General features: G+C 47.7%; 9 protein-coding genes across 9 annotated transcripts; 6 read left to right on the top strand and 3 right to left on the bottom strand.

Moving 5' to 3' along the window:
* Window positions 1-2,733: 2,733 nt before the first annotated feature.
* On the bottom strand, window positions 2,734-4,782 carry LY89DRAFT_588691 (squalene-hopene cyclase; the record flags this gene model as incomplete). The annotated part of the gene is made up of 1 exon (XM_018209494.1): window positions 2,734-4,782. A coding segment is annotated over one exon (2,049 nt), but the record flags the coding sequence as incomplete, so codon positions are not given.
* A 512-nt stretch (window positions 4,783-5,294) lies between these two features.
* LY89DRAFT_122308 (uncharacterized protein) lies at window positions 5,295-5,991 on the bottom strand. The gene has a single exon (XM_018205157.1). The coding sequence runs from the start codon at window positions 5,737-5,739 to the stop codon at window positions 5,380-5,382; it is 360 nt and encodes a 119-aa protein (XP_018069141.1). The 5' UTR covers window positions 5,740-5,991; the 3' UTR covers window positions 5,295-5,379.
* Window positions 5,992-8,232: 2,241 nt separating this feature from the next.
* Window positions 8,233-9,500, top strand: LY89DRAFT_649312 (cytochrome P450; the record flags this gene model as incomplete). Its single annotated transcript, XM_018212052.1, has 2 exons — window positions 8,233-8,723; window positions 8,780-9,500. 2 exons carry the CDS (start codon window positions 8,233-8,235, stop codon window positions 9,498-9,500), a joined length of 1,212 nt encoding a protein of 403 aa, XP_018069140.1.
* An 829-nt stretch (window positions 9,501-10,329) lies between these two features.
* On the bottom strand, window positions 10,330-12,129 carry LY89DRAFT_735855 (cytochrome P450; the record flags this gene model as incomplete). The annotated part of the gene is made up of 4 exons (XM_018220052.1): window positions 10,330-10,495; window positions 10,584-11,107; window positions 11,192-11,875; window positions 12,019-12,129. The coding sequence occupies 4 exons, from the start codon at window positions 12,127-12,129 to the stop codon at window positions 10,330-10,332; spliced, it is 1,485 nt and encodes a 494-aa protein (XP_018069139.1).
* Window positions 12,130-13,302: 1,173 nt separating this feature from the next.
* On the top strand, window positions 13,303-14,230 carry LY89DRAFT_783868 (uncharacterized protein; the record flags this gene model as incomplete). The annotated part of the gene is made up of 2 exons (XM_018222730.1): window positions 13,303-13,637; window positions 13,690-14,230. The coding sequence occupies 2 exons, from the start codon at window positions 13,303-13,305 to the stop codon at window positions 14,228-14,230; spliced, it is 876 nt and encodes a 291-aa protein (XP_018069138.1).
* Window positions 14,231-14,735: 505 nt separating this feature from the next.
* Window positions 14,736-17,177, top strand: LY89DRAFT_720253 (uncharacterized protein). The gene is made up of 3 exons (XM_018218553.1): window positions 14,736-14,991; window positions 15,048-15,948; window positions 16,077-17,177. The coding sequence occupies exons 2-3, from the start codon at window positions 15,073-15,075 to the stop codon at window positions 16,782-16,784; spliced, it is 1,584 nt and encodes a 527-aa protein (XP_018069137.1). The 5' UTR covers window positions 14,736-14,991; window positions 15,048-15,072; the 3' UTR covers window positions 16,785-17,177.
* Window positions 17,178-17,297: 120 nt separating this feature from the next.
* On the top strand, window positions 17,298-18,521 carry LY89DRAFT_649309 (glycosyltransferase family 25 protein; the record flags this gene model as incomplete). The annotated part of the gene is made up of 2 exons (XM_018212051.1): window positions 17,298-17,692; window positions 17,743-18,521. 2 exons carry the CDS (start codon window positions 17,298-17,300, stop codon window positions 18,473-18,475), a joined length of 1,128 nt encoding a protein of 375 aa, XP_018069136.1. The 3' UTR covers window positions 18,476-18,521.
* Window positions 18,522-19,509: 988 nt separating this feature from the next.
* Window positions 19,510-20,277, top strand: LY89DRAFT_122261 (PLC-like phosphodiesterase). The gene is made up of 2 exons (XM_018205156.1): window positions 19,510-20,077; window positions 20,127-20,277. Exons 1-2 carry the CDS (start codon window positions 19,570-19,572, stop codon window positions 20,171-20,173), a joined length of 555 nt encoding a protein of 184 aa, XP_018069135.1. The 5' UTR covers window positions 19,510-19,569; the 3' UTR covers window positions 20,174-20,277.
* Window positions 20,278-23,081: 2,804 nt separating this feature from the next.
* On the top strand, window positions 23,082-24,606 carry LY89DRAFT_589032 (MFS general substrate transporter; the record flags this gene model as incomplete). The annotated part of the gene is made up of 3 exons (XM_018209508.1): window positions 23,082-24,016; window positions 24,065-24,130; window positions 24,180-24,606. 3 exons carry the CDS (start codon window positions 23,082-23,084, stop codon window positions 24,604-24,606), a joined length of 1,428 nt encoding a protein of 475 aa, XP_018069134.1.
* Between the last annotated feature and the right edge of the window lie 218 nt (window positions 24,607-24,824).

Genomic DNA, 24,824 nt, shown 5'->3' with positions numbered 1-24,824 from the left:
TGTTAATCCTGGCTGGGTCCATGAGCTAGCTCTCTCTCAGCCGCGGCTTCCGCTGACCTTCGCATCGACAACCTCGATTTGCTTTCTTCCTCGTGCTTTCCATGCTTCCTCGCAGTTTTGCCACGAACTCCTCGCCATCTCCTCTAAACGGCGAAGCATGTGTACATACATATCATGTACCAGAAACCAACATCGATCAACGAAGAATTCAGCACTTTACCACCCAAGATTGCACTTGGTTCGTCCGAGTTTTTTTGTCCACCGCGAGGCTCCCTCCTTCCTATATCCTGCCAAATCCCACCTTTTCTCTGTCATTGACATTGTCTCAACCTCGCCATTGGGGCCTAAGATTCTGTGAGCAACAAGCTCAAGTTTGAACAAGATTTCCTCCGTGTGGAGCAGCTTCACCAAAACTCGAAAGAAAGTCACACGAACAAGAATTTTCCCGCTCCTCTCAGCCAAGAAGTAACGCAATTTCCAACGGCACAAGAGGAGATCCTGGCGACGGCTGCGAGTTTGTGAGGCATGAATTGCTTGTTCAATCGAGTGCCCAAACCTGGAGAAGGAAGAAGGATAAGTTACAGGAAGTTATGGCTCTCATCTAGGCTGTGCCAGCGCTGGAACAAGCTGAGGCAGCTGACCACGTTGGCACGGGCACAAAGACGGGTACGACAACTCCAAGTGTTCACGAGACCTCTTCTTTCACTGCCTATATGCTCTTATTTCTGTTCTTCATGGGTATCTACAGATCACCATGTCGCTAAGACACAGACTTAAATCGTGTATGAAATTCGGCTGCTGCCACGCCCTTCCAACACCGCACAAATCGCTCCTCCAACATGACGGCTTCCTTGCTGTTGGTATTTTTCCTGATCAACTCTAGATCATATACACTCCTTCGGATCCTCGCTTGCCGTACTGGATCCACCAACTCCAAATCAGCCACGTTTGCATACTTGGCCTTCCGGAGAAGTGGTGGGGATACAATATCAGCTAGAATGCTCATGAGAGGACTGAGCCAGCTCACGATCCAACACAGCATATGGAGGCGGGACTTATTCTGATTCCATTGTGCGGCCCAGTCAACGCGTTCCTGTGCATGCAGGTCGTCCCAGCCTAAGATTCCTGATGCTACAAGACTAGCGGCGGCAGCGCCTGAGAGGGATAATCCGGAATCTGTATGCAGCCAGTCTGCCTTGAGCGTGGGGACTACGACACATGAAGTGCCTTTGTCCATGGACATCTCAAGCTTGCCCCTGATTATATCAGCCGCGACATCCGCACCGTCGCCTTCGTTGTGGACTCGTGTTGCCATTTTTGTACAGCTGTTGCTGTATCGCCCAGACAAAAGATCCCCCAGCCTCTGTGCCAGCTGTTTCGGATTCACGGTTCGTACGCCGTTGACGTATACGAACTCAAGTGGTGATGGTCCGAGTTCAAGCTCATGTACCTTGGCTGCCCAGAAGTTCTGGTCGAGGTAGAAAGGCATGACTAACATGGGCACACCGGCGCGAATACCTGCCGCCGTGTGGCCTGTGCCGCCGTGATGGACGAAGCCGTTGACGAGAGGCAATAGCCAGTCATGCGGAATTTGATCAGTCAGGTAGACGTGCTCTGCAGGGAAACCCATGTTGTGAGCTTCCAACTTTGCCGACCAGCTTCGACAGATGACAATTCTTGCCTGAATGCTTGCAGCGGCAACCGATATGGCCGATATCAGTGCAGCAGGTTCGGAGATGTGCATAGAGCCAAAACTAATGGCGATGACAGGATCGTCTGTCTCGAGAAATGCGGATAGCGAGTCAGGTGGTGTGTAAGCTTTACCGTGATCGAGGTTTGTGTAGCCTCCAATGACGACGTCCTTCTCGTCCCACTCACGCGGTCGCGGGAGCACTTGTGGCGACCAAAGACATACCTCGGGTACCTTGGTTTGAAGGAAGTCTCTTGTTGCCCATACCCAGCACATGGAACGCAGTCCATAGGTTTTTACTCGAAGCTTGTTGATGAACGATCCCAGTGCAAGCCAATTTCTATCAGGATTGTTAGTCTCAAAGGACTCCGGGTAAAGTCAAGTATCCACTGGGTTACTCACAAGAGGTTGAAACAGAAATACGAAACAAAGTTCCACCAATGTCCTGGGGTGAACCTAGGTTTGGTCATGGTGACAACATGAGGGAATTCGCTTGTCGGGACAGTGGGCTGGGCCGAAATCAGTACAAGGGGAACATGCAGCGTCTCAGCTGCGTGCACATGCACGATGGTGGGCGGTAAAGAGACAACGACATCAGCAATAAATGGACGAGCAGTAACAGACTTCTCTTCTGATACAGGGTCGCTGCTGTCAAAACCAGCCTGCCAAAATCTGGCATACGTGAGGCAAAGAGACTGCTTCAGCTTGCCAAGATCGCCTCGAAGTATCGATCTCAATAGGTTTGGTTCCTGACCGAGGGCTTGTACGAAGTCGTCAGGGCTGCCACCAGCATCATAGAACTCAAAGCCGTACGCGTCAACACGAGCACGATGGTTGGAGTGCGTGACGATGCGTACTCTGCACCCTTGTTTCTTCAACCTCTGACCAATACTAAGGAACACGTCAAGGTCCCCGCGGGTTCCCAGCACCATCAGGAGGACGTCACGGCGAAGCAAAGTCGAAACGATATGTGGTGGGAAGAAGGGCATCTCTTGCTGCTGATCTACTGCGACTCCAGCACCGCCAAGCGGCTGACAATAGCTGCTGCTGTCAAGCCATCGTGAAAGGGCAGAGATAGGGAAGTGATGGTGGTACATAGGGTATCCCAGATACAGCACGTTGGGGAAACCGGTACCAACATAAGTGTCTGAGGGCCAGGAAGACCAGTGGTGACGCTCAGCACTCTTCGGATTCTGGTGGGTAACGAGCCATTCGATACCTCTCAAAATTACTCTGTCAGAGGGTGGACGAAAACGCAGCAACGACTCAAGGGCCCACGCGGTATGGGCAGCCGTGCTAGAGTGACCGCAGCCGGCGAGGCTGTATTCATTGTAGGAGTGAAGCGTCTCTCCCCAGCCTCCGTCGTCATTCTGGCACTTTTCGAACCAGAGAATAGCACGCATAGCCGCTCTGTACACCTCGCACTCCTGATCCTTACCACAAAACGCCCATAAGCCACGGAGCACATTTGCCGTACCGTAGTTGTAATTGGAGCCCCATCTTCCCCACCATGCACCGCATGGGTGCTGCTCGGTGAGAAGGAAGACGAGGGCCTTCTGTGCTGCGGTCTGCAATCGATGCGCCAAACTCGGACGCAGACGATGGCCTCCTTTGCGATGAGTGAGGAGGACCGCAAAACACTCCAAGATACGGCCAGTCACATCCGCCGTGCTTGGGTCCACCAGACTATCCATGTCGCTAAAGGGAATCTTGTGCAGCCAACGCGCGTCATTGTTCAGGTCGAATGCACCCCAGCCACCGTCACGGTTCTGCATACCCAAGATCCATTCAACGCCCTTTTCAACACACTTTGACTCGATCTCGACTGAATCGTGGAGGACCAGCATCATCACGACGACGGCCGTATCATCCACGTCTGGATACCAGGCGTTGTAGTACTGGAAGCTCCAGCCGCCTGCTGCGAGGTTGGGACTATAAATGCGCCAATCACCAACCGGGCCGAGAAGCTGCAATGAACGGACCCACTCGGTCGCCGCTTTCACACGCGGATCGGCCCGTTCCCGTGTGTAACCCGCCTCCGCCAGCGCCTTTCCCGAGAGCGCCGTGTCCCAGCATGGCGATACAGTCGACTGTAGCCACTTTCCGGTCTCATCGTTCATAGCCAGGCGCTCCAAAGCCTCCAGTCCTAACCGCACCGCCCTATGATGCAAGGGGAAACCTTCCATGAGAAGCGCCCATACACTGCCATGCATGGGCGGGAAGAAGCCAGCCCAGTCGCCAGCTTCTTCCTGGTGCTCGAGCAGCCATTCGATGCACCGCCGAATCGCAAGTCGGCGCTGTGGTCCCTTCTTCAGGCCCCCGAGCTTGGCTAGTATTGTGTCTCCCACTGTAAAGGCGAATTCGATAATATCGCGGTCGCGTCCGCAGAAGAGCTCCCAGAGCGGACGCGCAAAGGGTACCTCTTTGGACGCAGGATCGACCCATAACTCGTCCAGAAAGTCATTGTCTGGACTGCACCCGTTTGGCAACGCATATACGGGCTCGTGATGTCGGACCACGAGGATGGGTATTAGGGTGCTGCGCGCCCATGATGAGAGGACGTAGATGTTGAGCGGTGACCACGCCGGCATCAGTATAAGTTCAGCTGGCATCTGTGGGATAGCTTTCCATGGGACCAAACCGAACGTAGCGAGGAAGAAGCGAGTGAAAAACCGCACCTTCGCGACACCACCTTGAGAAATCACGAAGTCTCGTGCTCGTTGTAATGCTGGATCTGAGGCAGACATACCCAGGATCCGCAGCGCTAGGTACGCCTCTACGGTCGTGGACACATTACCTGGTAGTTCAGGAGCTAAGCTCCACGACCCATCGCTCTCTCTTTGATCTCCTAGAAGCCAGCGTTGAATCTCCTTTCCATCCTCGTCAAGAGATAGCCCAGGCATGGCATATTTGAACATAACGTATTGTGCCGTGAAAGTAGCATCTGCAGAGACCGGCGCTACCCAGTGGCCGTCCGGCTGCTGGCAACTGAAAGAGAAGTCGACAGCCTGGTGGAGAGCCTGGCGGGCTTTTGCTCTGAGCTCATCTCCATCATCCTCTTCCTTGATACGACCAAGTTCGTCTTGCGCCATACTGAAAGTATTGGGTATGATAGCAAGGTCTCTCAGTATATGCAATTCGCGTGCGGAGAGCTATCTGCTTAGATATATACCTGTGTGACTGTGTCTAAGTTGACGAACTCATATTGCGTACCTACTCTCTTCTAGGAGAGATCGTTGCATCACATTCAATGGCCCTAAGAGGGGCCAATGGCCGATCTAGTTCTAGTAGGACTACTTCATACGTCAATGTTTGTCCTGACCTCGCTTGTTACTTCACCGAAGCTTACTCAATGTGAGCAATCGGATCTGTATTGCAGAACATTGTATCTGTATCTCTTTGCCCCCTGTATTCTCATCCGCCGCTGCTTATCCGGAGGATTCGTTCCAGTTCGGCCTCCCATCCCGAATTGAGACGAGACCGGTGAAGGAAAGGATGCGATCAATATCGCCATTATCATGTGAAAGATAGAAATCACCAAGGTTGGAAGAAATTCCCGCTTTTCCTGTATCTAGTTTTCTTACGCAAGTATTCATAAGATGAGGACGAACCTCTTTCCCGATAAAGACTATACTATTGGACGAACGATTGCGAATAGTTCCACCATTCTCTTGTTCAAGTTAACAATCCTACGCAGCAGCCTGGGATAGTTCTTTGCTTTCAAGAGTCCAGGGGGGTAGAGCCCCGCGATGTGACGGGCAAGCCGGAAGTTTCACAAGGTTGCCAAGATACTGAACACTATTGCTGGAAAGCATGGCCGCAAATCCGTTATCTATATTGCTCCCTTGCGTTAAATCCTGATTGTAACGTTTGAGGACCATTTTGGTCATACCACGAATCCTACACAAGTCTTGCTCGTTTATCATTCTATGCTGTCGAGATTCTGTTCTTATTCGACATAAACCCGATAATGCATGACAGCATGTTTCTGGCGCGTCGCTGTCACCAAGTGAAAGGATTGATAGTAGTATTACGTTCACATGTACCATTCAAGTACTAGTCTGGTAACACAAGACAAATTATGCACGTTCATCACAGATTCTGCACAATTATCACTTTATGCAGTTGAGGCTCTGTGCTTATTCGACATCAACACGATCATGCCCGTTCACGGCACTGCCGTTACGCAATAGGAGGGTTGATAGGTGGGATGTTATACGACATTCGAATACCGAGTGTAAGGCTACAATCAGTTTCCTAATTGACCTAGGTTATAAGCATGTGCATGTACGGCGTTACCTTTAAGAAGTCTAAGGATTGATAAGTAGAATGAGCACAATGATTGGATGCCTAAAAGCGAGTCAATGATCAGTTTCTTGGTTAAGCTTGGCTAGGGCCAGGTATGTACGTGATGTACTGTTTTTGCCTCTATCGAGTATGGGAAGGATTAACAATCAGTTTCTTAATCTAAGCTCCGAATGTGCATACTCCGTACAGGGGGGAATAAATTAAGCGACACTTTTGAGATCGTCCAATTGCAAGTCAGAATGATCCTATTCTGAACAGGTGATTGGTGAAGCCACTCGGTTTTTGCACTGTTTTTGGGCTCGCCTAATATTTATTTCCACCTGTACGTAGTATGTGCGGCTTACTATCACGCAATCCCGGAATGCCGTTAAAGCGACTTGAACCATCGGGGTTTTAATTAACCTATGTTTCAACTATGCATATGTGCGGCGTTTCCGTTCGGTCCATTCCGAAGTATGAGGGGTTGAGGGGTCGGATGTAACTTAACAATCGCATTCCAAAAGTGGGTCAACAATCAGCTTCTTGATTTTCCTTGGCAACGCCCATGCATAGTAAGGCTTACCAGCACGCACTGATCCAATGTCCGAAGCGAGCGTAACGATTCTAACAACCAGTTTCTCCATTGTCCTAGGATCCGATATCGATTATGCAAATGTACGGCGTCGTTATTACGATGTATAGCGATTGATAGGTTCGGTGTCACACAAGGATGTACGCGTTACACAACCGGACAAGCGAATGCTAAACGAAAGCGATCAGTTTCTTTTCCTGATTATCAATTCAAAGCTTGTGATGATGCTGATGTACGGCGCTGTTAGAGTTCGATAGGGTACGTGAACGCGAGTCATCGGTTAGTTTCTCGATCCAGGTTCTTGTTACGAAATATGAGTTTGACGGGGTAGATGACAGCGAGCTAGCTAGCAATTGGTTTTTTCTTGACTCATAATCTCTGCCACGACTAGGCACACATGCGTGTTGTATTGCGAATAAGCGTCGAATGCTAATAGGGTGTCCGAACGCGAGTTGATTAAAATCTTATGCTGCTGTCAGAAAAAATGATCCGTCTTGGCTGTTCGGTAAAGCCCCTGGAGTTAGTAGCCCTACGGCGGAACTCTAAGTTAACCGAAAACAGACTAGAAATAATTAATAAGTTTCCTTTGTTTAATTTTTTTTTATAAAAGTATGTTGATTTAAATTAAATCATAATTATATTATTATAATTTTTCGATTATTTTTTTAAATAATATTTATAAAAAAATTTTATTATTTAAAATTTTTAAAAATTAAGAAAAAATCTAAGGAAAAAAACCAACGCAATAAAGCAATATTTAACATTATTATCTTAAAAATTAAAATAAATCCATGATACATAATCTAGTGATTTTTTGTTCTTGGATCACGTGGGAGACCCCACCTTCCCTTTCCGTCCTCTTCGAGAGCTATCCCCGGCTATTGCATAAGACCGGTTTGTTCACAGCTGTTCGAATATGACTATTTCCATGGAATAGATAACGACTATCCGTGGTAGATCAACTCGTGCATATGGCGGCCTTAAATAGAGGTCAGCTCATCGAGCAGTGAGGGCAGGCACCTAACGAGGCTTCTGATTTTCTGTCCAACTTTCCGTTTGATCTTGTTTCATTCTCTCTACAGTAATATCAAGCAAATATTTCGATTCAACATGGCGTCAACGTTGCTGATGGAAGAGAGCCTGCTCATGAAAGCAGGAGTTTCCGTCTTGCTGGCAGTTGCTACAGGATATCTGATCACTTGGTTGACTTGGTGGTTCACCTTATGGCAGTCATGGCGTGCGGTCTCAAAAGCTGAGCAGAAAGCTCCGGGAGAGAAACGTCCTCCGACGCTGCCCTCGGGTGTTCCAATTATCGGTCATATTGTCCAGTTCGTACGAGATGGTCACGGCTTTATGTCGAATGCAGTGTAAGTTGTTCTGTGTTTGTACTTTTCTCTTGCGTTGCTGATATATCTACGCTAGGAGACACTTCGGTCGCGGCGTCCCTGTTCGAATCAACCTGGCGACCTTCCCCAGCTATGTTGTGTCAGGTCCTGAGTTGATAACTGCCTTCCTTAAAGATCAAGGACGGCAGCTGTCTCGAATCCCGCGTGGCCTCAACTATATGGAACATGCATTCGGCTGCCCACACGAGCATGTGCACGAGTTCAAACCGAGAGACGACGTTGACCTTGAGCACCAGATGCATATGGCATTGCAGACCATGCTCGCTGGCCAAGGTCTCGAGATTCTCGCAGAGCGGTACCAAGACGAGGTAGTAGGACAGGTCAGATCTTCGAGCCAAGTACCTGATGGCGACGGCTGGACCGAGCTACCTGACCTGATCAGCTTTGTCGAGTGTCACGTCCTGGAAGCTGCCACTCGTGCTCTGTACGGCCCGCATCTGGTGGGCTTGAACCCGACTATCGCTGCCGATTTCTGGAATTTCAATCGCCGTGTGAAGTCCATGTTCATGGGTGTGCCCAAGTGGATGAATCCTCTAGCCGTTCGGGCCCGCAACAAAATGACAGACAACATCAAGCGCTGGCAGCGATACAATGCTGCCAACTGCAACATCGACGACATCCCTGAGGAAGTCGAGTGGGAGCCATTTTACGGCAGCAAGTATACGCGTGTTCGCCAACAGCTTCTGACAAAGCGTGGAATCATGAACGAATCGGCCCGTGCCGCTGAGAATCTTGCATTTGTATGGGCGTAAGTTGCCAGCCTATCATTTCATCTGAAGTATGTTAGCTAATGACTACGTCTAGAACCAATGCAAACTCGGTCCCCGCCGCCTGCTGGTTCTTGCTCGAGACACTTCACGATCCATCCCTCTACAAACGTGTACAAGAGAGTCTCCAAGGCGCCAGAATCACCGACACTGACAAGTCCCTCGCCTTCGACATGACCAAGCTGACCAACGACACCCTGCTACAGTCAATCTTCGCCGAGATACTTCGCTTGCGCGTAGCCGCACTCGTCGTCCGTGAGCCTACCGTTGATCACTTTTCTCTCCCTGGAGGATGGTACATCAAGCAGCACGAGACGATAAGTATGTCAACACGCACCGAGCTCATGGATCCCAACGTGTGGAACGCCGGCAATGCTGCTTCCCCGCATCCACTCGACAAGTTCTGGGCGGAGCGCTTCATAGTATACCCGGACGATCCGCGCAGCGGGCCACTCAAAGAGCCTAAGCGTCGTCTTAAACCCGCTCCATCGAAAGATGGCAAGAGTACGAACGAGGGTTCCTTCTCCCTTGACGGTTGCACTTGGCATTGGGTGCCTTTCGGCGGAGGACGACAGCTCTGTCCTGGTCGTCACTTTGCTAAGCGGGAGATCCTCCTTACTTCGGCCATCTTTTTGTCGACTTTTGAGATTGAGTTGATGGTTGATAAGTTGCCGGGGCCGGATAAGGGGATTTATGGGTTTGGGACAATGCCTCCTAAGGGCAAGGTGCCTTGTCGTATACGCAGACGCCGCGAATAAGTTGTGCGGTAGTCTTTCGTTGCAGGATAGATGAAGAGCTGATGCAGCTCTTTACAGGAGTTTTATATACATACAGTACATTTGAGATTAACTATGACGCTTATCTTCAAACTATGAATTTTCCTCTCCAGTGATTGTTGATGGACTTATCCACATCTAGTTCGTGATCAACAGTGTTTCGTTTCAGTGGCTCTCGCTAATAAATAAACCTGGTGAACGTTGAAGTTAAATCTCGACTCCTAAATAGAATTACATATGAACTCAAATAAAACGAAGTAAAGATACTTCGACTTCTTTTTAATGCATGTTTTCAAGCTAAAAGAATGTCTATTTGTATTTGCTCTTAAACTATTAAGTGATGAAGCTGACTTTGATGTTTCTCGCTAAGGAAAAAAGAAGCCTGAAAACAGCCTGGAAAGCACAGACTTCTGACCCCCGGGCTCGTCGAGGTTGTCGTGACTTGCAATTAAGAGACGCTGTGAATTGAGTTTTTAGTCTGTTTGCGCAAAGAAACAAAGAAGCTGAGTTAGGAGGGGGCGGGGTTCTTTTTACTTTTATTCCTAATCTTAGCATTGTGCAATGTTGCCGCTGTGAAACGTTCCGTTTTAAAAGTGTACTGAGTAGCTGTTGTGCGACAGGAGGTGCAGCTACATTCAACTGAATATGGCTGAATATGGCTGAATATGAAACGCATTCATCTACCCAAATCTGGGGCGCTGGAAGATAAAGAAGAGTAATTCAAGAATTGATGTCTAATGCACAAAGTTCAAGGGTTCACGAGAACATCATTGAAAGTAACATAAGATCCAAATAAACATATTATTGTTTACTAAGTAATTCTTCGTCGAACTCTAATAGTCGCCCAGATCGGTGGCAGGGCTGCATCTCCAAGTACCATGGTCTGAGGTACGGGACCAGTAGACTCGATGTCGTAGTTCATGCTCACGTGGGATGTTATCATCTTGAGCATCACGACAGCGAACCAGCGCCCAGGACTAAAGACAAGAGAAACGTGTAAGTATGAATGTAGCAAGCTTTGGAAGTAGCGACTGCATGGTGTAAAAGATGCATATATGAACATACCAAGCATGTCGACCATAGCCGAACCCAAGATATGTAGTAGTGGGTTTCGTGGACTCTGACTCATCATCCCACACCTCAGCTCGGGCAGGAGCAGATTGGGAGTGATCGTCGCTATTAATTCTACTTGGAATTGCCTCTCGCTTCTTCACGTAGCGGAAAGGCTGGTAAAGATCGGCCTGGGGATAGAACTTCTCGTCCTTATGTATACCGAGCACTGGAATACCTACCCAGCTGCCCACAGGCATGTTTGTGCCGTCCGGAAGCTGCAGACCAGCTGGGGAAACAACTTCCTGGGTGAGTCCTTTGATCAGGATAGGGTGCATGCGTAGACTCTCTCTTATAACACTGTCAGCCAGGACCTGCTTCCGGAAAGTCGCTACTTTGTGCCAGAGTTCCTCGTCAGGGAGAGTTATCTCGGCCTCGTGGCGGAGCTCTTGCAGGACTTGCATTTCTGGCGGACAATTCGCTATGTCGAGTAGTAGGTTAGTGGCTTGGATGACGGTTGATGATGAGCCTGCAAATCCCTGTGTTATTATCATTAGTCTCTTAAATCTATCTCACTTTAGCGACCGTAGACTTGCCAGCATCATGATCCATTCGGCAATAACCTGAGGTGCCACTGCATTGCCACGTCCGCCCACAGCGTTCTTTTCGGACAGCCTCGCACATTGTCTGATAAAGCTGGACTCATCGCTGCCGTCCCGCCGAGACAACTGGGACTCAACCAAGGGTATGAGGATACGTAGCGTCTGGTTGCGATAATATGCCAATGGCATCCGAACAAGACGTGCGAGAAGTCCCTTGAGCATGTGCGGAAGCTCGCCAACGAATATGGTACTTAGACCCAAAACGGTAATGTATCTCTGGAGGGCTTTCAACAGGCGAGGATCCATGTCCGACTGTCCAAAGAATACACGGCACATAGCAGGAAAAACGATGTCTTGTATGCAGCTGTAGACATTGATGGTGGACCACTCATTTTGAGACGAAGCATTCATGAATGCGGCGTCAATACACCGCCGCATCTCATCTTGAAGTGGTCCCATAAGTGCTTCGAGGTGCTGGTTGAGACAGTCGTTGGAAATGAGTCGAATGAATTGCGTAGTGGAGGCGAGCTCGACGTCGGCTCCCAAGTGGAGGTAGCGTACAGCATGGCGTTCCTGTCGCACACCGAGACTGTTCAGCTTCGAGTCTGATTGCTCTGCAAACCACTTGACGTATTGTGCGGGCAATAGTAACTCCTGCTGCGCACTTGGGTCGTAGACGACGAAAGGGCGACCATGTTGGGCGTACTGGTTGATTCAGTTAGCTAAGTCTTGCGAATTGAGAGACGAGGTGGTTTGCTTGCTTGATGATAACCCTGCAATAATGTCGTGATACCATTGGTAAGTTGTCGAAGCGATGCCCGGGTTATGGCGAGGACTTCCTTACGGACGCCAACGATAGGGACATTCTTCGGAAATGTTGCTTTTGATTCTAGAGTATATAGAAATCCGTAGACGACCATGAGCAAGAGTGGTATGCCAATGAGTACGTAGAGGCCCATAATGGCAACAAAGAACGCCCTTTTCTCGGCTGCTGCTTCTAGCAAGGACTGTTTGGATACAATGTTCAGTCACGCCTCTGTTTTGAAGAAGAAGTCACTTACGTTGTTGCAAGTAGCTTAGTAGGCGAAAACATCACTAACACTTCTGCTAGGTTGATCCAATGCCGCGATAAGGAATCGGGCGAAACAGGGTAGAAGAAGCGGTTTGAGCGCGAGGAAGAGAAAGAGAATTGACAGGAGTAAAGGACTAGGAGTGAGAACCACCTACCTAGGTACCTAGAGCACCAGCTTACCATGACACGTGACATTCACGTGAAGAAGCAGAGGATGGATGGTCCTTCCGGGAAGCAGGGGAGTATGGATGAGGGGGACGGATTCCCAGATACTGCTCTTCCAGGGGAGAATAGTGTAGGGCAGGGTACTCGTAAGATACCTAGTAGGTAGGTGGTGTGGTGCTCGGGCTCGGGTCCATCTTTGGCAGGGCGTGCCGGCCTTGGCTTGGCCCTTGGCGGATGATGGATACAGCTTGTAATTATGATACCAGCAATAACTTTAAATTAAACTTTGATTAAAATTCAAATAATTAATTTTTTATAAAAAAATCAATGTTATTTTGTTAAAAGTATTTAAATAAAACTTAAAAAATATATACACACTAATTTTCGCTGAAAACTACTATAGTAAGTTAAAAAAAACCCTTATATTTCAGCAATTTCTAATTCTCAGGGTTTAGTTGTTCCGTCTTTGCTTCCTCGTACTCAACAGCGTGTGATTTGATGAGACCTTTCCGACTCTACTTGCTCGTACTTGAAAATGTGTGATTGGATGAAGATACGAACCCTCCTCAAAGTTTACGTGAGTCTTCGGTGAAGACATTGCCGAGTGCGGCGTGGACTCTTTAGTATCTGCCATTGCGGCGCGGAATTCCTGAGGTCTCAAGATGGTTTTTTTGGGGCCGCTGAAGAGTCGCTTGTTCGTACTCAAAAGCAAGTGATTGGATAGAGGATGTGAACTTTCTACCTTGACTTATCGTACTTAAAAGTGTGTAATTGGATAGAGGATATCAACTCTTCGACTTTGATTTTTTGTACCTCGTGTCTGAATTGTATAATAGGCAAGACGTCTGGTTCATCCCGCATCTGAGTTACGCCCGACCTCTCTGTATAAAGTACCATGGCAGCGACACTCACTGCAACACCTTCAGCGCACGTTTTCGAGAAACAAGATGTAGCGACTCATATCAATTTCTGGAAAAAGCTAGACACTCCACCCAAAGTCATTGACCTCACCCAGCCAAACGCCGAGCAAGATGCCGCGAACGCGAAGGAGCATGATGATCCACATCCTGTGACTGTCCATGATGTTCGCGGCGAGGAGCAGAACTACACACTTGCTAAGAATGGCTTCCAATATGTTTCGCACGAAGTGCCAGATTTGAAAGACTTGTCGGGTGAAGAAGAGGTGAAGCGGGTTTTGGTTCCACTGACCGAGGAGTTGGTGAAAAAGACGTAAGTAAACGCCAAATCGCCACTTGTGAATCTTTGAACTGACTGTATATAGCACCGGTGCTTTCAAAACCATAGTTTTACAAACACGTATACGCAATGTCGCAGAAGCCGGGCAAAAGGACCGTCTGGCGGAGAACTTCCCAGCTTATGGTCCACACTGTGACATGACACCAGTCGGAGCCGAAAACACCCTCCAAAATGTTATCCAAGACCCGGAAGCACTCGCAGCTCTGAAAGCTGGTCGGGTCATGGTCATCAACGTCTGGCGCCCTCTAAAAATCATCACGAGAGATCCGTTGAGTCTTTGTGACTGGCAGTCCGTTGAAGAACAGAATGACATCGTGCCGAACCGCATGATCTTCAGACCTGGAATCTGGCATGAGTTTGGGAAGATTGCTTATAGCGAGAAGCAGAAGTGGTGTTACTTGAGTCAGCAGCGGCCAGACGAACCGGTTCTGTTCATGCAGTATGATAACAAGTCGAATTATGGAGGGTTGTCATTACCGCATACTGCTTTTGTGGACTCTAGGTTTGTAGAGGAGGAGCCAAGGCAGAGCATCGAGATCAAGATGTATGCTTTCTTGAAGGAATGATAGGACGAATTTAGTACATTAATAGTGAAACCATTGTGTATTTTGATGCCAAGTGATTTTATTTGCAATTGCTTCAGAGTACTTAGGCAGGTCACTTAAACGACCAGTTCCACAGCCCAGCAATACTCTTTTATCAAGGTCGGCCCCTAGCCGATCACAAGAAAATTACTTACGAGAGCATTGTTTTCTTCTCTAAAAGTCCTTTTCTTCATGGACTGTATGACGCTATCACCCAGTCCAGCTATCAAAATCAGCGCCCGGACTGACAGTCAATGACTGCGTTTTCACGGCCTGACTTCAAGATAGTAATTGATGCAATAAAATCAATGTAGAAACAATTAATCACCCCAAAGAAGGGAGCAGGCCACTAAAGCAGAAATAACAAATGCTGCTCATTGCTGTGTTGCTGAAGAAATAGCCCCACAATTGTGGCGCACGAAATAAGACAACTGTCTCATGACTAACCATAAGAGACAGCAATGAGATGATAAGTGTAATGAATGACAATTTCAGTTCTGGTTCATCTGAACTTCAGATGTTGCTCGAACTGGATCCATGCACGATTGAGGAGATGGAGATCGTGGCAAGGCAGGGATCCGGTAGCGGGGGCTTGAGATTCGCCTCTTCCGATCTCGAGCGTCATCTGCTGCCGCGATCTGACTCCAACGGTCACCTCGTCTTCCACATACTATTCTCTTATATTCACCTTCAACATACTGCACAGCCATGGGAATTTATACCCCGCAGCCGTTCGTTTCGTTGTAAGATTTTCATACGAAGAGAAATTCTCCGTCTTCGTCGCTGACCCCATTGGCAGATCCCAGCCGCCGTAACTCACAACAATGGACGAGTCAGACGACAATCGAGAAAGTCCTTGGGACTTCACAGCTGCGCGACAGTTCATGCATGCTTTCAACTCTTATCCTCCCGAAGATGCCTTCCAAGACGATTCGATACCTGAGTTCAAACTCTACAACCCAAAGTTACAAGCTCCAAAAGCACTCGGAGACTTCGATCGATTATTTACCTTCTTTGGCCAGCCTCCTCTGACAATAGCTCCACGACGACGGTCTAACGACTCATCTTCTGCGAAGAACGAAGACACTTCAACACCCCCATCTTCAGCTCCCGACGATGACTCCGAGGATTTTGAACATTTTGTCCATAAAGCAAAGGAGGTGCGATGGACAGATCAGGAGGGAACAGCAGAGCTTGCAGAATTTCGTCGGCGGAGTACTCGAGGCTCTACAACGGAAGATTTGGATGCTTCTGTTATTGCTCAACTCTTAGAAGCAACTGATCCTAGCGGTCTCGAGTCGGACGATGAGGACGAGTCAACTCTGAAATCAAGACACTCTTCACAAGCTCGAGCCCAAAAAACCAGATTCGGTGTTAATGTTCTTTCCGTGTCCAAAGAGAGAGACAAAGGCAAACACCAGGAGCAAGTCCAGACCTTTTCTCCTAGCGCTTCTTCATTTCTTCCCGCATCCATCACTCCTCCCAAACCCTTCGGCGCCCTTCCTCCTCCGCCCAGGATTACTCCCAATAACTTTGTTGATCCATTAATTATCAAACCATACCATACACTTACCGTCAACGAGCAAAAAGTCAAGCTCGTTAAGAGGCTAGCTAGAAGGTTCCTCCAAGAGGCTAAACTTCTGAAAACTCCAGAGGCAATCATCAATAACGGTGGAAATATTCACCCCAAAGGAGTGCATGTAAGTCCCTTGAATTCACAAAGCGCCTTCAACTTTTCAGTTTTCGTACATGTATTTGCTGTCGAAACTTCCTCATACTTCGCTCCTCAATTTTAGTCTATACAGTCATAATAATTTTGTTATCTCAGGTATTTGTGGATTTGTCCAATATCGTAATTGGATTCTACGAGCGAATCAAGATTAACAGAGTGCATGCGGGAAGGCTGCATCCCAACGCCTATACTAAGCAACCACCGTTTTCGTTCCATTCTCTAACTCTTATTCTTGAGAGGGGCCGAGCAGTAGGGCGCAGGGTGATGGTTGGGTCTACTAGCAATCTCATTTATGACCCGAATGGTCATAAATTGCCAGACCATATCCTTGAAGCTGAGAGGCTAGGCTACGAACCAAACATACTGGAACGTGTTGCCAAGCCACTTCGGGCTGCTCCTCCACGGAGAAGGGGAGGCTCTGGGTCCGGGTATGCTACTTCAGGACACTCGAGCGCATCTGAATCGCAATTTGCAGGACGATTCAAGATGAAAGAACAAGCAGTGGATGAATTGCTGCAGATGAAGATGTTGGAGAGTCTCCTGGATTTTGAACCTTCAACCATTGTTCTTGCTAGCGGCGACGCTGCTGAAGCAGAATATTCTGGGGGCTTTTTGAAATCAGTGGAGCGAGCGCTTGAGAGAGGATGGAAAGTAGAGGTCATGGCGTGGTCAAAGGGTCTAAGTTACGAATATCGATCGAGGGACTTGCTGAAGAAATGGGAGGGCAAACTTTCTATTATCGAATTGGACGAATTTTGCGAAGAGATGTTGGCAATTTATGCCCAGAAGTGGGTAATTGTATAAACATTAGGTTCTGCATCGGTGTTGGCGTTGAAACCCATTGTATAGTGGGAGACTCGTGTTGCGGGCTCCGGGACAGACCGTATACAGCAGAGTTGGTTTGATCTTTTGGGCATCATCAGATGTCCTCAGATTCGGGGTCAAATGGGCGATTTAGTCACCAGAATCATGAAGAGCATAGCGAGGCGTTTCATTAGCAGATCATTGGCATTTCATGGAGTCTCGGCCAATAGCGGATAGAATCAAGGATTCGTAGCCTTGAATGCATCTAAATTTTGCCAATTTCTGCATCTTTTTGTTTTGGTGAAGGGTTTCAGAGAGGTCTTCCTTTTGTTGTGCATGGTACAGCTGCAGTGAGGTTCACGCGACGTGCCTTCCTCAAACTGCACCCGAGTGTTCATATGACGTTTTAACGCGAAATATCATGTTCAAAAACCTCTCGTTATATCTGCACGCTGCACGTCTAGATACCCTCGTTATCTAGTCTCTTTCCGTTGAAAAGTTAACACCGCTGCCATGCTTCAGCCACGTTCCTTTCCCTTCAGCGCTGCGGTCTTCTTTGGCCTTGTCATACTTCTCCTTCTCTACACGCCAAGATCAAACATCTTGCGTGATTACTCGGCTCATATTCTTCATTCATACTCCAAAATGGAGATGACCCATCACGTCGAGGATGTTTCGAACAGTACGCTTGGCTTTCAGAAGATATTCGCCGTCGGACTGCCAGAACGCAGTGACAAAAGAGATGCTCTCGCCTTAATCAGCAGTTTGACTGGTTTCAAGGTCGACTGGGTTGATGGCGTGAAAGGCGAGAGTATTCCAGACAAGGCTCTGCCATACGGTGTGGATCGTGTTCAACTATGGGAGAACAACTTGGGGAGCTGGAGGGGGCATCTGAATGCCGTTCGCAAGTAATGACAGATGCCTCAATTGAACATACGTATCGCTGACAAACATGAAGTATCGTGGAACAAGGGATCACTACTGCGCTGATTGTCGAGGACGATGTAGATTGGGATGTCCGTCTCATGTCGCAGCTGCAGATAATTGCACACGGCACACAAGCATTGCAAGGTCTCCATACTCCTCTCGACGACCAGGACATCATCCTCGACTCACCATATGGGAATAATTGGGATTTGCTCTGGTTAGGACACTGCGGCGAAGTCTTCCCTGAAAACCTTCCTGAGAACTTCTCGAAACAACCCGGAGACCCCATATCCCGCAAATTTGTCGTTCATGCCGACCCTACTGTCCCTCCGCCACAACATACTCATGGCTTTCAGAACTTTACAGCCGAACCACATACGCGATGGGTGCACGTCACAGGCGGTCCAATTTGTACTTTTGCCTACGCGTTGAGTCTCTCTGGAGCAAGAAAGGTTCTGTACGACCTCAGTGTTGATCACCTTGTCGGTCCGTTCGATAATGCACTTGCTGGACTCTGTAGATGGGGACGAGATGAAGAGAGGCTGGATATGAAGTGCCTGAGCGTCACACCTCCAGTATTCGTACATCATAAAGCAAAAGGACGTGTCCAAGCAGATTCCGATATTCAGGGGTATGGTGGTGATGGAGAGGTCAGATCGGAAGGATACACTGAGAACGTTGTTTGGAGTGCGAGAGACAACATTAGAGAGTTGATGTTGGGCAAGGATATGAAAAGTCAGTTCAGGGACACAGAAGTGGTCTGATGAGGTAGTGGTCAGGTTCAGAGACCTTGCACTTGCTATATTCGAGGAATTTGGGAGGCGATACTCTCATAATCACGTTTGAAAGCTTCCCTTTCAGTCATTATACCATTATAAGCTAACTTCCATGCTACAAAACTTTACTCAGCTCCAATCGCCGACCACCTCTTATGGTCAACTTGCTAGGGCGTGCTTCTTAAGGTCTTGAATTAAGGATCCACAATTAAACGGCTTGAGTGTGAGTTCCTTTAGGAAGAATCAAGTCCAGAACCACGTGTACTATTCACGCATATACGCAAGAATCCATATGCAGAGTGCCTCAGAAATCGACGACCAGGGTGTTTAGATTGGATCAAGTGTTCACAGGTCATCTAGATCCAACGAAAGAAGACATGCAGTCCGATTGTGGAATGTTGTTTTATCTCAGACCTCGCATCTCGCACGTGCGTTGACGTGATTGAGTATTGCATGTCGGTCTCTGCTGGACGATGGATCCCTTTGTTGTGCGAGACCTTCTGTTCTATGAACCCTAACAGGCATCGATCTCCCTGACATTCCGACGCTTGCATTCCATGAAGTCGATTATCTGAAGCAGCATTGGAGCTATGATTGGCTTCTTCTACATTCGCGGGCAACGCCAGAATATTTGGTTCTCGCCTGCTCGTGCCCAATCTTCATATAACAGAGAGAAACACGTCCAGACTATTCTCCATATACCTATTTCTATTCCTCAATGCTTGATCTTCTGTTGCTGTAAATCTCCTGCAAAATTCTTTTGGTGACTAGCTCTTGCAATTTCCATCCAGGAGCCTTACCTTTTCGCCATGTCTCGTCCTTACATTGGTAATTTTAACCTGACCAACGCTACCTACTTCGACTGGAAAGCGCAGCCTCCGCAAGACCTACCAAAAGGTCAAGATTCTTCGATGCTCCACCAACCATTCTTTCCGGACACAATACTTGCAGGCGATACTGCTAGCATAATGATAGTGATCGAGGATCTTGAAAACTCTGTCCACCACCATTTGTACCAGATCCTATCGGGTAGCAGCTGGGGTTTTGTCAAGACTGAGATCACAAATAAGGGTCTCCGTGTCATGACTGAGACAACTTCTGGGAATTGGGAAACGTCGGACCTTCAGCTTAGGAGCTACTTTCCTGTACAGTATGTCGTTTCGGGAGATCTGCGATTCAAATTCTGGACCAACTTCATAAATGGTGTAGACTGGATGCAACAAACACTACACATCATAGGAGATAAAACACTTTCACAAATTTCAATTCCTGGAAGCCATGACTCCGGAATGTCTGTCAACAGTGGAGGTACATTCGCCGCGACCGATGGCGTTGTCCAAACTCAATCTTTAAATATCATGCGGCAACTGGTAGAGGGGATAAGATATTTCGATATTCGACCAGTGCTTGGCAATGGGAAGTGGTATTGCGGGCATTACGGGGATACTGGGAATTCTACACTAGGCTGGCAGGGCAGAAAGGACAGACTCTGGATAGCGTTGTGGAGCAGATCAACAAGTTCTTTTCCGAACATCATGAACTCGTTATTGTCAATTTGTCACATGGGTACGACACAGACAATGGCTACACGTAAGTTTGGACATTACTACATTTTGATTCTTAACTGAAACAGCTCCAGTCCTCTCACAGAGAAGCATTGGGATGACGTCTTCGACATCTTTGTGAAATTGCAGTATCCATTCAAGGCACCAATAGTGGACAAACGTCCAAAACTCGATACTATAACAATGAGCCAATTCATAGGACGTATACGTTTTTTCAGCTTAAGGGTGGACTTGTTCGTTAGAGATCCTGGACCTGCATCGGTCGTCGTATCTCGAGATCGAGTTCCACCTATCTCGTTGGGTCAGTCTGGAATTTTCGAGAGTCTGAGCTTCAACGTCTTCGATGAATATGCAAACAATTCTAATCCCACCATCGTTGCTGACAACCAAATTCGGAAAATGAAAGCTTGGAAAAAGTACGTATGATACCTGCCCGAATCCCGAGACCTTCTATCAAGCTGACTGACTCGCAACCCCTAGAGACCTAAAATACAAAGACACCAACATCTTTTTGCTCTCTTGGACAGCAAGTCTCGCAGATCTCACAGACGTCGTCATGATGGGATCCATTCGAAATAATGCTGGGCATATCAATGGCACTTTATCAGACCAGATTGTTCTAGCTTCAACAGACGGTACCAATTTCCCCAGCATAATTATCGTTGATTAGGTTGAGGACGGATCGATCACCGCCACCTGCATTGGGCTGAATTACCTTCGAGCATATGTTTGGAATGGAGAGCGCAGCCCAAATCACCGGCTCAAAGAATAAATCTATGATTACGAGGCATTGGAGGGCGCAGGTCATCTTTAGATGGTGTGGAATTGTGGTCTCGGCTTGCCTCTTGTTTTGTCTAGGGAGGCAGATGACGACGCCGCAGCTTCCCCTTTGCTTGAATATGTACCGCTTTCTAATTTCATCGTAGGTAAGTTTCTTGAATTGTTTGTGCTATGCAGAAGGACGGGCTCTTGTCTTGGTAGCTGAATTCAAGTGCCGTCCTTGTCAATGTGTCTTCGTCTTGGAGAACTAAATGTAGTGACCGTGCTTTATTACGAAACAAATCTCTGGGAGAATGCAAAGAGTTGACTACCTAATGGTATGATATGATGATCGTCTTAGAGGCCCTGTAATCTCAATCAAGAATGTGCATTGGGACTATATTTGATAAACACCGAAATAATTTCGGACGATTTGTAGTAGTTTAAATAACGAATTCTAATGAAGTTCCTTGCACAGCTGGCATCAGTTTTACCAAAGCTCCTGTGAGTCGCTTTTTTAGTCTTTAGAGTTAGAATAGAAAGTTGACCCTTCATAGTTGATTGCAGCTCTCGGTGTCAACTTTGCACTCTGGGGCTTGAGTGTAATACCAGCATGGTTCGTAGTCAAGGAGTTCGGTTTGAGTGGAGAACGGAGAGATGCCCATCGAGCAGAGATAGTTGTGGACGGGGAGGGGAAGAAATACCACGAGGACGGAAACAAGGAATATATGTATGATGCGTGTAGTAGAATGCTCGAATCATGTTCCGACGAAGGAAAAGCACTACTTCATGCAGAGAAAATTGTCAAGGAAACCTCGTATCGCTTTGCACAAAGTAGGGGACAGTGCGAAAGAGGAGAGTTTGCTTGTAACAAAGTTATTCTTTCAAGTACGTAGTGATTGTTCCACTTGCCGTAGAGTCAGTGTTCTGTTAAAGTCGTAAAGGTGTCGGGTAAAACTTCTGTACGTTACTTGCACCAAATTTGGTATCCTTCCCTGCTTTCTGCTCGGTCGTCGCAGCCGAATTTGTGACGACTCGGGGTCGGGGTCGGTCGGGGTCGGGTTCAGGGGCTGTGGCCTTTGTTACGCTAGACTAAGTTGGCACTTGCCAACGAGCTCTGAGGATCATGAAAGAGTTTGAAAGTCTTACGAAGTTACAACTCCAATTGGCTGAGCTTACTTCCACGGGAACTGGAGACGAATGCTCGTCAGGCCCTCGGGTTTTCCCCGTCAGCAGGTTAACTCCAGCCTTAAGTCCCCGGTCCACTCGAAACGGAACCTTTTAGGTTGGTGATTCGTTCTCTTCATATATGATGAGTCAGTTGAGCCGCTGAATTCACGAGGTTCTCGCTGAATTCGGTATTCGGTACCTGCATATGACAGCGAGCCGCACAGACGTCAAGTTTTAAGGATCTGGCGTCTTTTCATTCTGTTCTGAGATAAGGGATATACTGTAAAGATCGGGTTTGGTGTGTTATATTTTTCCTTCTTGTATCTTATACTATATTGTATCTAACTTTCGCTATCGCGAAGTCTCGTGTTGCGACAGGCGGCGCAGGCGCCAATAAGGGCAGCATGGAACGAACTCCTAGACCGCCTTGAGAGTTCGGAGCGATAAGTATCGAGGAATGGCAAGAGCCAAAAGCGTGGCCTTTTTATTCAGCCGGATATACAGTTGTATCGGAATGCACCTTTTGTTGTCGATTTAGCTATACGCAAGGAAAGGGGTCTAAGATGTCTCACACTACTCAAAAGAGGCGCAAAGGGGGGCGTTCGTCTCTATTTGATGATCTCCGATAGGACAATGCCAGATCAGCTAGTATCCACCACATGCCTACGGGCCGCGTGCATTGGCCAAGGCTTGGGAAGCTGTCAAACCTCGCTCGGCCTTTCGGCTTTAAATACACCTCAAAACCGCGGAAGTGCGAAGAAAGCGAAAGCGAAAGCAATTGTGTTGATGTTGGTTCCAGAATGGGTACTCACTCACTCACGAGCGATACAAGAAGCTCTGCTTCCCCTAATGATTCTTAACTCGTCATGTCGACTTACCTTTTTTAATATCTTCCTTCCTCTTTCGACCTGAGCTGCTGATCAAACGGAGATCCACTAGGACCCCTACTTTTGTCGCGATACTACTGCAGATCAAAGGAAGTGAATACCCGATTTCGATTGCTTCTTCACCTCGAGAACCTTTCATATTCTTTTCACTCAGCCCTATTTTCAGCACTTCCAATGTCTGCAGAAGCACATTCATCTGCTTCATCGACGATCATGGACGAGGAAAAGAAACCAGATGCGATTGAGAAGACGCCATACCAAGACACCACCGCTACGAATAGCACGGCCACGAAACCTTCACTCGAGCGATATGGGAGTCAGAATAAGGAAACCGAAGCAAATATATTCCCCGAACCTGAGGTAGAAGCTGAGGCGGATCTAGAGAAAGGAGGAGTGATACCCAAATCTGCTCCAGCACCTGGTGGCATAAATCCAGCAGACTTCCCGGATGGTGGACTTGAAGCAAATCTAGTTGTATTGGGAGGCTGGCTCTGTCTATTCTGCAGCTTTGGTTGGGTCAATTGCATTGGTGTCTTCCAAGAATACTACGAAGAACATGTCCTCATCGGCTATTCTTCGTCGACAGTCTCCTGGATCCCATCTACGGAGACGTTCATGATGTTCTTTGGTGGCCCCTTCGCCGGCATCGTATTCGACAACTATGGACCCCGCTACCTACTTCTCTTTGGGTCATTCTTCCACGTCTTTGGTCTTATGATGACTTCCCTGTCGACAGAATATTACCAAATCTTTCTAGCGCAAGCTGTCTGCAGTGCGCTTGGTGCAAGCGCTGTGTTCTATTCAGCCATGAGCTCGATCGGTACATGGTTCTTCAGGAATCGTGCAACAGCATTTGGAGTCATGGCTTCTGGGTCTTCTTTGGGAGGTGTGATCCTTCCAATTATGGTGTCAAAATTGATTCCTAAGATTGGATTCGCGTGGACTATGAGGACTGTGGCATTCATGTTTCTAGGCATGCTCATTATCGCCAACCTCACAGTCAAATCGAGATTGACCCCGAGACCAAAGAAAGTGGAGATCAAGAATTTTGCTGCTCCTCTCAAGGAGCCCGCTTTCGCTCTTCTCTGTATCTCGTCGTTCTTCTTTTTCTTCGGCACCTTCTTGCCTTTCAATTACATCATCCTTCAGTAAGTCATGTGTATCAAGTCTCAACGATGAATACTGACAGTTTGAAGAGCACAAAAGCACGGCATGTCAAGCAATTTGTCCATTTATCTTATTCCAATCCTCAATGCGGCATCGTAAGTACTCTCCCCATAGACTTCCCACATCCTGGCTGACCATCGATAGTATCTTCGGACGAATCCTCCCTGGATTGATAGCTGATCGCTTCGGTCGTTTCAATGTAATGATCATCACTACCGCATTCTCAGCAATTATCGTCCTAGCTCTCTGGCTTCCATCCGCAAGCAATGCACCCATTCTCGTCTTCTGCGTTCTTTACGGCTTTTCCTCCGGAGCTTTCGTCTCAATGGGCCCTTCACTCATTGCCCAGATTTCGCCCATTCGAGAGATCGGGGTGAGAAGTGGGACCTTTTTCCTGTGTGTTGCTATTGGGGGTCTGACTGGCAATCCTATCGGCGGTGCGCTGATAACATCTGACCAAGGCGGATTCACATGGTTGCAGCTATTCTGTGGCTTGACGATGATTGTGGGCAGTTTGGGATATGTGGCTGCAAGATATGTTCAAGTGGGTTTCAGGCTTAAAGTCATATAGATGGATAATGGTTTGAGCGACTGCATTGATGGAGTTTGGGTGCATAAATAGATCTATGAGTATGCAACGGTTTTCATGTTCCAAGATCTCAGGGTCAACGAGACCTATCTGACCACAGATGTATTGTGGCCAGGAGTATAATAGACAAAACCTCCTCAATCTAGACTTTTGAATGTTTCACGAAGGATAAGACAATAGCAAGTTGCACAGCACGTATA

Source organism: Mollisia scopiformis, assembly GCF_001500285.1.
Source record: "Mollisia scopiformis unplaced genomic scaffold LY89scaffold_16, whole genome shotgun sequence".
Lineage (NCBI taxonomy): Eukaryota > Fungi > Ascomycota > Leotiomycetes > Helotiales > Mollisiaceae > Mollisia > Mollisia scopiformis.
The sequence above is the reverse complement of the archived record's forward strand: the minus strand, read 5'-3'. Positions and strand labels throughout refer to the sequence as shown.